This window comes from Lissotriton vulgaris, chromosome 1_1 (genome assembly GCF_964263255.1).
Source record: "Lissotriton vulgaris chromosome 1_1, aLisVul1.2, whole genome shotgun sequence".
Taxonomy (NCBI): domain Eukaryota; kingdom Metazoa; phylum Chordata; class Amphibia; order Caudata; family Salamandridae; genus Lissotriton; species Lissotriton vulgaris.
The window spans coordinates 1,036,125,549-1,036,138,803 of NC_141685.1; the positions used below are offsets into that span (position 1 = coordinate 1,036,125,549).

General features: G+C 45.9%; 1 protein-coding gene across 7 annotated transcripts in view; it reads right to left on the reverse strand.

The window, feature by feature from the left end:
* LOC147748470 (dedicator of cytokinesis protein 7-like) overlaps positions 1–13,255 on the reverse strand; it is a 476,862-nt gene that overhangs the window by 251,328 nt on the left and 212,279 nt on the right. For 4 of the 7 annotated variants that reach the window (XM_086962135.1, XM_086962128.1, XM_086962120.1 and 1 more), the window contains exons 21-23: positions 2,731–2,895; positions 2,390–2,565; positions 1,586–1,690 (exon numbers count right to left, since the gene is read on the reverse strand). In XM_086962135.1, the coding sequence (XP_086818261.1) occupies positions 1,586–1,690; positions 2,390–2,565; positions 2,731–2,895 (446 nt within the window). The remainder of the gene's footprint in view (positions 1–1,585; positions 1,691–2,389; positions 2,566–2,730; positions 2,896–13,255) is intronic. The other 3 variants (XM_086962164.1, XM_086962156.1, XM_086962145.1) reach the window with 1 other exon arrangement.

Consider the following 13,255-nt stretch of genomic DNA (forward strand, 5'->3'; position numbering starts at 1 on the left):
GAATGTGTAAAGACTCAAATGCTCCAACAAACACTAGTCATTATTTGGTACATATCAAAGGCCCTAGGTCTTTCCTACTCAGCCACCACCTGGAAAAGGATCTGAGAAGTCCTGGTGTCTTCATGGATCCGAGTCCTGTTATTTTGCCACTAACTGATGCAAAAGATCTCTTTCAGCTACAACAATCTTGCAAATTCTTCTCTTTTGATCACTAACCCCCGTCGCCACAACTTTGGCTATCTTTACCTACAAAAATTATTAATGAAACAGGGGGCACTCGGGACTCCAGAATGAGGCAGCAACACTTACTTTTGGGGCTGAGAAGTAGTTCTAATAATTATTTTGGTACTCTGCTCAACATATCAAGGTGACTTACTGTCTCAGCTATAAGGTCCAACATGAGAGAGGGGAGTTTTCTTACTTAAGAGATTTTACTCAAATATCTCAAACATTAGAAACAAACCATAACATTACAGGTTTTGATAAGAAACCCTGGGAAGTACTTGTATAATTCCTTAATTAACCACACACAATGTTGTACAGATTAATGTGAACTGTATCAAGCTGCTGAAAGACAGATCTGCTGTTGACCACTAGTATGGGCAGCCAGACTTACTAGTAGGTGGACCTACTGGCGTCATTCATCTGTAAATGGCTCCAGACAAGTGAAAATGTTCACAGATGATAGCTGGTCAACAGGTTGTAGATTCTGGCTATGGAACAACTAAGAGATGCCCCAAACACATTTGAGTCAAACCCAAGAAGAGCAGCATCACTCATAGCTGAGGCATCTTAGCTGTGCATTCTGTGGGCACGAGGTACTCCAACAAGGTTTTAGGAGAGAATGATGTTTAGCTTGTGGACCTAAAGTGGTAGTATGCTTCTTCGAAACCTGCAGGTGGTTTGATGTACAAAAATAGGAGCAAAAGTGCAGGGAGAGCACAGACTTTCGAACACTGGTACTTGGGATCGCTGCTATCCCTATGCGTATCTTCAACCTCTTTCAGGAAACCATAGCAATCTAAGCATCAATGCTGTCAACTTAATCATAAAGAAGTAAATACAGAGTCTTCAACGGGCAGCTAGCACCGAAACTTAGATAAACATCCATGTCATTTTTTTCAAGACTGCTGAGATTCTGGCAACTACATTTTGGGGTCCACTCACCCACTAGACAAACTAGATGAAGGCACTTTACCTTAAACCTGACCCAATTCTGGGGTCCACACAAGATCAAATAATTTTTTGTGTTACCACATATTTTTTCAGCTTTTCTCGCCTCCTAGCCCATGAAATCTCAAAGCACTCACATTCCAGCCCCAGTAACTTAGGACATGCTCACTGCCAGGCCCATACTTATTTGAGGCACTCTCAGACCTGCTCTAACCATCGCTGGGATCAGAGCACAGAACACCAGACACTGAATTCATGGAGCTCAAGAATGGGAATAACCAGAGAGGAGGAAGAGGATGAAATGGCAATGAAGGAGGAGTGATGGTCGATGGGTTCTTGACAGAGATAAGAATTCGATACAGGGTGGAGGGTGCGAGGGCGCAGCCCCACGGTCAGGACGTGAAATTGGCACCTGTTTGAGGTCGGCACTGGAGTTGGGGTGGTTCCGACGTAGCACGGCCTTCGGGCCTCCGGGGGCATATGCAGAGTTCACCCACGAGTGAGAACGATCCATTCCCTGTGGAAAGGCGAAGGGCGGCGTCCAGGAGAGAGCAGCAAGATTTGTCACAAAAGAGAAAGACAGCATAATCCAGAGTTCCCAGACAAGAAGAAAGTCCCAGCACATAAGAAGACAGACAGCAGCCCACAGTATGCCCCAAGAGATAGGAACAACCCATGCTCTTCTCTACGATAGCAAACTCCCAGGTGATACGTAACCCACATAGAAACCGAGCTGACACCTTGCACATATACACCAAAGAATTAGAACCACCTGAACATTCTATCCCCATAACATATATCCATCTATCTGGAAAGGAGCTACCTGAGAGACCCACCTCAGAGCCAGTACAGAGCCCACCCATTCCAAGAGTTCACAACTCACACCCACAGCATCAGGAGGTCCCAAGCCCCATAGAAGAAACCACTCTACCTTGGACAGATATTGGTATGCTTTAAAGGAGAACCTTAAAGCTTAGTAGATGGTTCCCACATACCTCACCTGAAGCCCCTCACTCCTGCCTTGCAGAACCACCTCTTTTCTTGCACTGAAATTAACACAGAGCTCTGCTAATGCACCTCAATAATGATATGCAGAACCCTTGCAATTCTTGAATAAGGATACACTACTGCCTGAAACCCTTCCTTGTGGCTTTACCCAAGACACAAAACCACTATCTCAACTGGATGATACAGGGGGAGAGTCCCATTACCTTACCTTGCTCCCAATGATCCTTTGTACCTCCTCATCTGGAGAGTTGGGCGTAGTTGCAAGGTCTGGGTTGCTGTTGCTGATGCTCTTGGAGCGGGAGAGGTTCAAGCTGCTTGGCCGAGCTGTGGCCCGGGACAAGGTGGCATACTGGATCGTACCCCCATGGGGGGAAGTGCCAGCCACTGATATCCAAAAACCAAAAGACAATGTGAGCAGAATGACTCAGAGGAACAGAGTGAAGAACAGGTAAGGAGAAAAAGAGAGAAACAGACAGATTGGGAAGCAGGAGAAGAGATGCTGTATATTGTAGATCAAGATCGATGCAGCCCCAACCAGGCATTCCTCACCTGTTGCAGGGGGCCCAGGTTCTGCACTGGGCAGGTGGAAGCTGTAGTAAATGTAGGATGCCAGGAGGTGGTTCCGGCCATGCTGGTCCTGGTTCCCCTCCAGGTCTTTGTGAATCTGGTCTACGATATGTGCCATGGCTTCGAAGGAAGCACGCCCAAGGTTCACTACCAGGAAGAGACAGATAAACAGGTGAGGAGTGCAAGTATTCTTAGCAAAGACACAAATCCTCCTCTCACAACACCACTTTAACACAATGGCCTACGTACCAGTAGCTGGTACTTGTTAGGCAGAACTCAAATCAAGGCACTTCGAAGGTCTGCCTAATCAGAGGTCCTGACCCTGCCACTCAATTTGGGCAAGCCTTAACAGACATCAAACAATGTGCTTGACAGTGGCACAACAACAGGAGAATGTAAAAGTAGCAACCAGTACGTCAGCCCACATATAAAATTTCTTTAAATGTTTTACCCTGTTTTCCAAACATCACACCTCTTAAGTCTGACTTGTCCCAGCATGTGATCATCAGCCTTACCCACTGGAAGCAGACAACTTGGACGTGATGGTGGAGGACTGTGTGCACTGTGTGGGGGCTTTAAGAGAAATATGAGCGGTTGGAGAGGCCATTTTGCACATGCCAGACTGGGAGGGTGCCCTGGTTCCTCCAGCTGGCTGCCCAGTTTGGCAATGCCTGCACAAGGTGTGAGTATTAAGGAATTAATATCGCATTAGCACTGCTGCCTGGGCAGTAAAGCAGCACATATTGAAGCTATGAAGCTTAGTGCCGCGCTAAAAGTCTTCCTGTCTTTGCCTGATAAAAGTGTTGTACATATGAGTACTACATTGGGAGACACTGCCTCCTTCCTGTCCTATTGCCAGCATTCGATTCACAAGAATCAGACTGATGAGCAGTAGGTACAAGCTACTTACCTGTAATCCTAGTTCTCTTCCAGGGGTATACTCATCAAAGTCATAAGCACTGAATAGTCCTGCCCACGTGCGGAGACCCCGGAGCATAAACAATAATATATGCATATATAACCACATATATATATAAGATATATATATTAATAATAATATGCATATATCTAAGAAATATACACACATGCATGCAGCCTCAAATCCAAACAACTAGGCTCAATTGTATTTTTCACTTGAAAAAGCATTATATAAATAACATTTCCAATATACAGAGAACAATGAACTCTCAACTTGTTTGAAGAAAACAAAGCATTTATTTGCTGGGAAAAAGGCAAGGTGATGGCAGGCAGATTAGCCTAGAAGGCTGCATATAGAACACTCAAAAGAAAAAACTGGTGCAGTGCCTTTAATACCTCCAGGCTCCCATCATGCCCCACAGGTGACAGTTAGGTCAGGTCTTTTTGCCGGCGTGTTACAATGTGAAGGCATATAATGTAAATAAAACACATGGTATTCGTCCGGGGAGGAGGAAGGGTTGCTTATGACTTTGATGAGTATACCCCAGGAAGAGAACTAGGATTACAGGTAAGTAACTTATCCTTCTTTTCCAGGGAATACTCATCAAAAGTACTAAGCACTGAATAGAGTAGCAAGCCCATCCCTGAACCCTGCGGACGAAAAACTGCATAGCAAATAGAGTACAATCAAGCAAAATAATTCTTCAAAGATGCTTGCCCAAACCGAGCACCCACTTGAGTATCAGAATCTAGCAGTAATGTGAGGAAAAGGTGTGGATTGACGGCCACGTAGCTCCTTCCCATATCTCTTGAATAGGTACATTTTTAAGCATAGCCGTAGTAGCAGCTTTACCCCTTGTAGAGTGAGCCCTCGGCTTGCCGGGGAGCTGTTTGTGAGCTAGCTGGTAGGCTAATGTGATGCAAGTACTATCCATCTCGCGATGGATCTTTTAGAACAAGGAAACCCAGTGTGCATTGGACCATAGTTAATAAATAGACGGTCCGACTTTCATATGACCTTCGTTCTATCGAAATAGAATTCTAAAACTCTTTTCAGATCAAGAGAACGTAATGCCCTCTCAGGAGGCGTGGTAGGATTTGGAAAAAAATGTGGAAGAGTGATTGATTGATTAATATGCAAATCTAAGATCACTTTAGGCAAGAAACTCAGGTGAGTCCTCATAACCCCTCGATTTGCATGTAAAATGAGATAAGGCTCTGTGGAACATAAGTGCTGAATCTCACTTACCCTGCGAGCAGAGGTAATAGCCACTAAAAAAGGAGCCTTCCAAGAAAGGTGTTGCAGAGAAGCTTTATGAATGGGTTTAAAGGTGGGATCCATTAACTTAGAATGGACCACATTAAGCTTTAAGGCAGGGGAAGGTAACCGAATTGGTGACTAAACCTTTTTTAGACCTTCCAGAAAGTCTTCAACGACTGGTATTTGAAAGAGAGGGGCCCGAGTAGGAGAATTTCTATAGGCTGTAATTGTTGCCAGATGTACTCTGATAGAGGAAATCTTTAAGCCTGCTTTAGCTAAGTATAGATGATACGGCAAAATAACCTGTTCTTGACCCGTGGTGGGGTCATGACCGTTAGCTGTACACCACAGATAAAAACGCTTCCATTTAAAAGCATATGACTTTCTCGTTGAAGGCCTTCTCGCTTCTTTTAATATCTGCATACAGTCCTGCGAGAGGCCTTGGTGACCATATTGTAAGAACTCAGGAGCCATGCTGTCAATCTCAGAGAAGGGAGGTGGTGAAAAACCTTCCCCCCCTTACTTGGTTAGCAGATCCGGAAGGAGGACATTGATCCACATTCAGTCCATCACTTGTTGTTTTTGCAATTGCCGCCCTAAGTGCGCTGGGGATGCCCAGACGTGGGTCCCAGGCACTCCACACCACTTGGAGTCAAGCTAGCCGGGCTGATGAGAGGTGTTACCTCGAAACCGGTCCGGTCCTCGGATGCTTGATTCCGTTCTGGGAAGGACATGGCTTTTGTAGTTCGGACTGGACTGTTCCCATGGGGCAACAGGGTCAGAGCTGATTTGCATATCGCCATTGTCTAACCCAGGGTGGTGTGGAGTGCAAAAAAACGATGGATTTTGGCCCAGATCTTTTGACTGGGGGAGTGTGTGACATTGATCCACATTCAGTCCATCACTTGTTGTTTTTGCAATTGCCGCCCTAAGTGCGCTGGGGATGCTCAGACGTGGGTCCCAGGCACTCCACACCACTTGGAGTCAAGCTAGCCGGGCTGATGAGAGGTGTTACCTCGAAACCGGTCCGGTCCTCGGATGCTTGATTCCGTTCTGGGAAGGACATGGCTTTTGTAGTTCGGACTGGACTGTTCCCATGGGGCAACAGGGTCAGAGCTGATTTGCATATCGCCATTGTCTAACCCAGGGTGGTGTGGAGTGCAAAAAAACGATGGATTTTGGCCCAGATCTTTTGACTGGGGGAGTGTGTGACATTGATCCACATTCAGTCCATCACTTGTTGTTTTTGCAATTGCCGCCCTAAGTGCGCTGGGGATGCCCAGACGTGGGTCCCAGGCACTCCACACCACTTGGAGTCAAGCTAGCCGGGCTGATGAGAGGTGTTACCTCGAAACCGGTCCGGTCCTCGGATGCTTGATTCCGTTCTGGGAAGGACATGGCTTTTGTAGTTCGGGCTGGACTGTTCCCATGGGGCAACAGGGTCAGAGCTGATTTGCATATCGCCATTGTCTAACCCAGGGTGGTGTGGAGTGCAAAAAAACGATGGATTTTGGCCCAGATCTTTTGACTGGGGGAGTGTTTGACATTGATCCACATTCAGTCCATCACTTGTTGTTTTTGCAATTGCCGCCCGGAAGGCATGGCAACCTCCTCTGCGGTGCCTTGGAGTGGTGTAATAGGTCCTTGTACCACCACTGACGAGGCCACTCTGTTGCAATAAGGATCATCTCGGTCCTGGATCTGTAGAGCTTGCTGATCACCAGTGGTATTAGAGGGACTGGTGGAAAGGCGTAGAGTAATTTCTCTGACCAGCATTCCCATTGAAGCCTGGTTGAGGGTACCTGAAGCTAAGTTGCTGCATTTTGTGTTGCCCACGTGCAAATAAATTGATGTCTGGAGAACCCCATCTCCGAAAAATGTCTTGTGCTATTTTGTCTTTTAGCACCCAATCGTGAGCTTCGACGAAGTGTCGGCTTAGTTCATCCGCCTGTGCATTGAGGGTGCCTGGCAGGTGAACTGCTGAAATGGACATGTTCCACGCCAGTAGCCATTTCCATATGGCTTGAGCCTCCAGAGAAAGAGGTCTGGATCTGGCCCTTCCCTGTTTGTTCAGGTAGTACATTGTTGTGGTGTTATCCGTCTGAATCAACAGGAAGCCTGACTTAATGGAGGGGAAGAATGCTTTGAGAGCTAGATGCACAGGTCTGAGTTCTAGTATGTTGATGTGGTAGGTCTTCTTTTCTGACCACAGGCCCTGTACCTGAAGAGATCTCATATGAGAGCCCCAGCCTTGAAGAGACACATCTGTGACTATACTCTGTTTGGGAGTATCTTGGTGGAAAGGAACACCTTTCAGAAGATGAGACCATTGCATCCGCCATTTTATTGAGACTTGAACTGCATGAGGAAGAGTTATGGTGTCCTCCCAGCAGTTGGACAGTTGAGATCACTGGTCCTCTAGAGTTTGCTGTAAGGGTTTCATGTGTAACCTGGCATTCGGAACAATGAATATGCATGACGCCATCGAGCCTAGCAGGGAGGACACCTGCCTGGCTGTTGGTTGAGGTGTTTTCAGTAGAGTGCGTCCTTTGTGGAGTATTGATAATAGTCTCTCCTCTGAAGGAAACGCTCTTGCGTTTGCCGATTCTAGCGTAGCACCCAAACAGTGAATCCTCTGTGTAGGGTTTAGGATAGACTTTTTGAAGTTTACACACAGTCCCAATCGCTTCAAGACTTGGATGCAATAATTCAGGTGATCCTGCAGGAGACAGGGAGAGGCACTCTTGATTAACCAGTCATCTAGGTAAGGATAGACAAAGATTTTATGTATTCTCAGGAAGGCAGCTACTACCGCCATGAATTTCGAAAAAGTGCAGGGAGCAGACTTGAGGCCGAAAGGTAGGACTTTGAACTGGAAGTGATCTGAATCCATCCTGATTTGAAGAAACTTCCGGTGCTTTGGAGAAATTGGGATGTGAAAGTACGTATCCTGAAGGTCTATAGAGCACATCCAGCCCCCATGGTGGATGTGTGGAATGATTTGGTTTAAGGCCAACATCCGGAATCTCTCTCTGAAAATGTACCTGTTTAAGAGTCTGAGATCTCGTATGGGCCTGAATTCCTAGTTTGGACCTTTCTTTGGGACCAGGAAGTAGCTGGAATAGATTCCCTGTCGATGTTGGTGCCAAAGGAACCTTTTTGATGGCCTGTTTTTGTAGCAGTATGGAGACCTCCTCTCACAGCTTATCTATCCGACTGATTGTGATTTTCAGAGGAGGCACAGATGGTGGCGGAGACTTGAATCTGATTGAGGACCCACTCCGCACAATATTGAGCACCAATTTGTCCTTTATTTTTATCCACTCTTCCAAATGAAAACAAATACTTCCTCCCACCAGAGTTGGAAACGGAGTTGGGGTAAGCAAGAACTCACTGTTTTGGCTGTTGTTTAGCCACGGGGCGTTGCCTAGAGCCCCTTCTTCCTCTACCAGGTAGTCGCTGGTGGAAATGCGATCTCGCATGGTGTTGCTGCGAGGACCAATGAGGGGCTTGAACCCTCGGTCGGTACTGGAGACGATCATAGGGCCGATAGCGATGTGGGAAATCCTTTCTTTTCTCTAAACCACCAGCCGTCAAGGTATCCAGATCAGATTTCATCCTGGACATCTCATCGTCCGCATGAGAGCCAAAGAGATATGGATCAGTGAAGGGGAGGTTGAGTATTCCATGTTGGGCTTCTGGTTTCAAGCAAGCAAGTTTCAGCCATGAGGATCTCCTGGCACAGATGCCATGGGAATAACCATGGGCAGCAAGGTCTGATGCATCAGCTGCCACACTGATGACCTGATTTGCCACAAGCCCTCCTTCCTGCAGAATCTCTTGAAAATCTTGCCGATATTCTTTCGGAAATTTTTCTGTAAAACATGAAAGAAAGTCCCACAGTGAACGGTCATATTGACCTAGCAAAGCAGAGGAACTGGCCACCTTCATGTAGGAGGCCGAGGTGTTGCACAACCTCTTCCCAAAGGAGTCCATGGCTTTGCTGTCTTTGTCCAGGGGAACAGCAGATGAGGAAGCTATCATTGTGACCCTTCCTAGCCGCTGATACAATTACAGAGTCTGGAGGTGGGTCAGACCTCTGGAAAAGAGGGACCTGTTCTGGGCTCTGTACTTCTTCAGTATCCTTGAAGGAGCCCCTCCCACTGAGGCCGGCGTCAGGAATGTATGCAGAGCCTGTTCTAGCAAACCAGGTAGCAAAGGAAGAAGAGAGCTAGTGGAGGACCAGTGATGCAGAGCCTCAAAGATCACAGATGTAGAGGGGGCAGCTGTAGGCATTTTGATGTTGAGTTTCGAGGCCCCTCTACACAGTACTTCATTGAATGTGACAATATCATCCACCGGTGATACTCTAGTTGGTGGGGTGGAAGACAGAGTTGGAGAGTAATCAGCCTTGGAAGAAGTGGATTCTGAGGACCATGAAGGAGATCTGTATCTTCGCTCTCTAGGTGAGCAATGTCTAGATTTTGACCTAGATCGGCGAAGTGGAGATCTTGATGTGTCTCCTTGAGGTTACAGGTTACAGGGTGAAATGTCTCACTTGTCTTTCAGGAGAATGGATAGGAGAGTATATCTGAGAATACTCCGATCCCAGGGTAACTTTCCGCATCCTCCAGTCTTTTACACTCTATAACCATCTCGGGGAGAGGTTCATAGGAGGCGTATGGTATTCTGGTGCCAGAGAGCCCTCTGGGGTGACCTGAACAATTCGTAGCTCCGGAGAGGATGACGCACTCCTCGACGTCAGGCCTTTAGCAGTCAGATCGTGGATCTCCCTCGACGTCAACGGATCTCCCAACGTTGAAACTGGTGAACAATCTGCTCTGTAGTGTTATCGACGTCGGTACCGAGGTTCTCGACGGCGAACTCACCTGTCAGAGATGTGTCTGCCTTCCACCATCGTAGGCGAGCCAGACTGGATAGCCTAAGAGAGGGTGTCGACATCGGTCGGTGAGATGTCTTAGCTGCACCTGGAGTCTGCTATGACGGCGATACAGCCTTCAACGTCCATCGCGGCACCAGCGATTTAGACGCTGAAGAACAACACAGGGGAATTTTCAACGTCGACCGTTCCCTCCATGGCAAATTCGAGGGATGTTGTCGTTTTTCTCCCTTGCTCTTGTTGTCTTTGAGAGGAGGGCTCTTTAGAGGGATGTCCTTCTCCGCTACTTACTGACTCCTTTCCTGTCTCCTGCATGGTATGCAGTTTAATCTTCTCCCTTTCACGAATGGTTCTTCTCAAGAACTGCGAGGAATAGTAGCACTTGTCAGGCCTGTGTGTAGATGGCAAGCACACAATACAGACCGAGTGCATATCTGACCTAGCCATTTTCTTCCCATAGGAAGGACACTTATTAAATGAGGCTGGCATTCTGACAGGAAAAATAATAGTAAGGTCAGAAAAAAAGATGGAATTAGTACAATAAGAACTGAAAACGTTGAGTGATGACAGACAATCTCACTTGGAAAGACCAATTAGGGACAAAAAAACACTAACTGATGAGCGCAATGCTCCAGGATGCTCACAGAAGGAGCCGGAAAAAATAACTAACCTAACTGTCACATGTGGGGCATGATGGGAGCCTGGAGGTCTTAAAGGCACAGCACCAGTGTTTTCTTTGAGTGTTCTATATGCAGCCTTCTAGGCTAATCTGCCTGCTATAACCTTGCCTGTTTCCCTGCAAATAAAGGCTGGTTTTTCTTCAAACAAGTCGAAAGCACATTTTTCTCCACATCTTGGACATGTTATTTATATAATGCTTTCTCAAGTGAAAAATACAATGCAATACCGGCATATTTGACCTTAGTTGTTGGATTTGAGGCTTCATATGCATGTACAAGTGTGTATACTTCTTATATGGGACTTGCTGTCCTTATGAGCAGCATACAGTGGGCCCAAATGTGATCTGGGGCAGAGCAGATCCCCACCAATGGGAAAGTGGTAGGGCAGTTCATAACGTGGTTGGGAAAGCATCCAGAACACAGAGGCATCCGAAGTAGGCCGGTAGTCCGAAATGATATGATATATATATATATATATATATATGTGTATATATATGTATATGTATATATGTATATATATATATGTATATATATATATATATATATATATATATATATATATATATATATATATATATATATATATATATCATAGCAAAAGTGTGTGGACATCGGCAACATATACTCGGCAGGTGGCTCCAAGGTCCAGAACCTCCTAAATTAGGATAGCTCACTAACCCATCCAGAGGAAGGGGGAAATAAAGAAGCTGGGTGGAGCTGTACTGAAACGAATGATCCAGGCTTAAAGGTATGCCAACCAGGATGCCAAGCCATTTAAAGGCCTTCCTCAGCGTGGTTTCAGAAAGGAAAGAGAAACCTACACCAAAAAGAAGGATAGATTACTGAAGAGAAGATTAGGCGGCTGGAGGTGGATAGGTAAAGGGCCTCTTGCAAGGAACAAAATCAACCTCTAATTTTCTTTTTCACTACAACACTCCATCAATTCAGTACATTTCAAATACATGTGCTGCTAAAAACAAGACCAAACAAAACATTTACCTTCAACAATATAAATTTGTCCAAACTCCCTACCGGATGACCATCTCACGCCCTGCTTATTGCAGAACTAGGCAAAATAAATATGCAAAATTATGTCTGATCATTTTTAGTGATTGTGGGAGCAGAGAGTCAGACAGGAACTATTTTGTACAGCGCTTAATTTTACAGTCTACATTTCCGAGCTTTTATTTCTGTAGTCTACATTATAACACGCAACCTATCTAGGCTCAATGCATAAGGCATTCAGGCAATAACCTCCCAGTCACCAACTAACAAAACATAAAAAACAAGCATGGGTAAAGCGAATAGGGCGAACAATTATATGGTATGTGCACTGAGACTTTAGATACATGTGCTACCCCACACTCCTGCCATACAGTATTGTGCGCAGTCTTTGCAATTTGTTTTGCTCAAAGTGAACTTTTTGGTTTCAAGTTGCCTTGTCATCCATTCCTGAAATCCTCAATACACCAGGACATAAACTCAACATTAAATTGTGTTTTCCATATACAGGAGGGATAAAGTATACATACTGTTGCCAAGCAAGACAATCTATATGTACTGGTGGATTGTGAATCTGATTAGCTCTGTAATTGCTAGTCCAAACATCTTATGATGCGTTTGCATTGCTGCAAACCGGTTGTTACAGGTAAGTAATATTTCCCACTTGTTGCATATGTTGTTGTAGATTACATGCCTTGCATAGACTAAAAAAGCAGTGCATTTTTCCCCTTTCCCCTAACGGAGTGGCTTTCAAGCAGTACTGGAAGATGTTTGGAACAAAGTTTTAAGGACAGTTTGCTCAACTTGTGGGTGTGAATGCCGAAACAATAATGCCTTGTGAAGGGGTGTGTGGTAGATAGTGTTGAAGCTTTTCAAATGTCTGCAGGTGTGATATCGCCAAGGAAATCAAACACAGAAAATGTGATGGAACGAATGCTTGCAAAGAGTCTAGCCACTGGTAATCACTCAGGGTAACAGTCCAACCCATTGTTTTTTTGCCCACCATGACACCTTAGATTAGAACCAGCTATATGCAAATACGCCTTTGTCCTGCTCCAAGAGTAGTAGTCCAGCTAGAACTGTCAAGCCAGGCCTGTAGGAAGGTGGGCTTCTGTTGCAGTAGCCCCCCCCCACACTTTTTGCCAGAATACTGATGCACTTTTTCTTGGTGTGCCCTGGATCCCTGCCAATCAGGTTCCCAGGCCCTGTGTTCTTTCCCCAAAACTAACCCAATTGGCATCTCTGGCCACAGGTCAGCCACTGGTAAATGGTACTACAGGTACCCAGGGCACTGAGACCAGGGAAGACCTCTAAGGGCTGCAGCACTTATTGTGCCACCCTTAGAGGCCCTGTACCCTTACACTCACACACTGCCTTTGCAGGCAGCGTGTCTTGGCGCAGAACAAAGTGAAGAGTAGACATGGCACACATCCCTGTGAGCCTTGCCCACAAACCACTGTCCTGGCATACATCAGTCACCCCTATAGCTGGGTGCCAAGTGCCAGTGGTGAGGGTACAGGTGCATGAGCCTTGTACCCCTACAGTGCCAAAGGCCATTCATGGGCACTGTAAGTGCAGTGCTGCCATTAAGAGTATATGGTGCTGGGTGTTTGTCATTACGAACTCCACAGCACCATAATGGCTACACTGAAGACTGAGAAGTTTGGTATCAAACTTCTCAGCACATTAAACCCACACTGATGCCGGATTTAATGTAAAATGCACAACAGAGGGCATCTTAGAGAT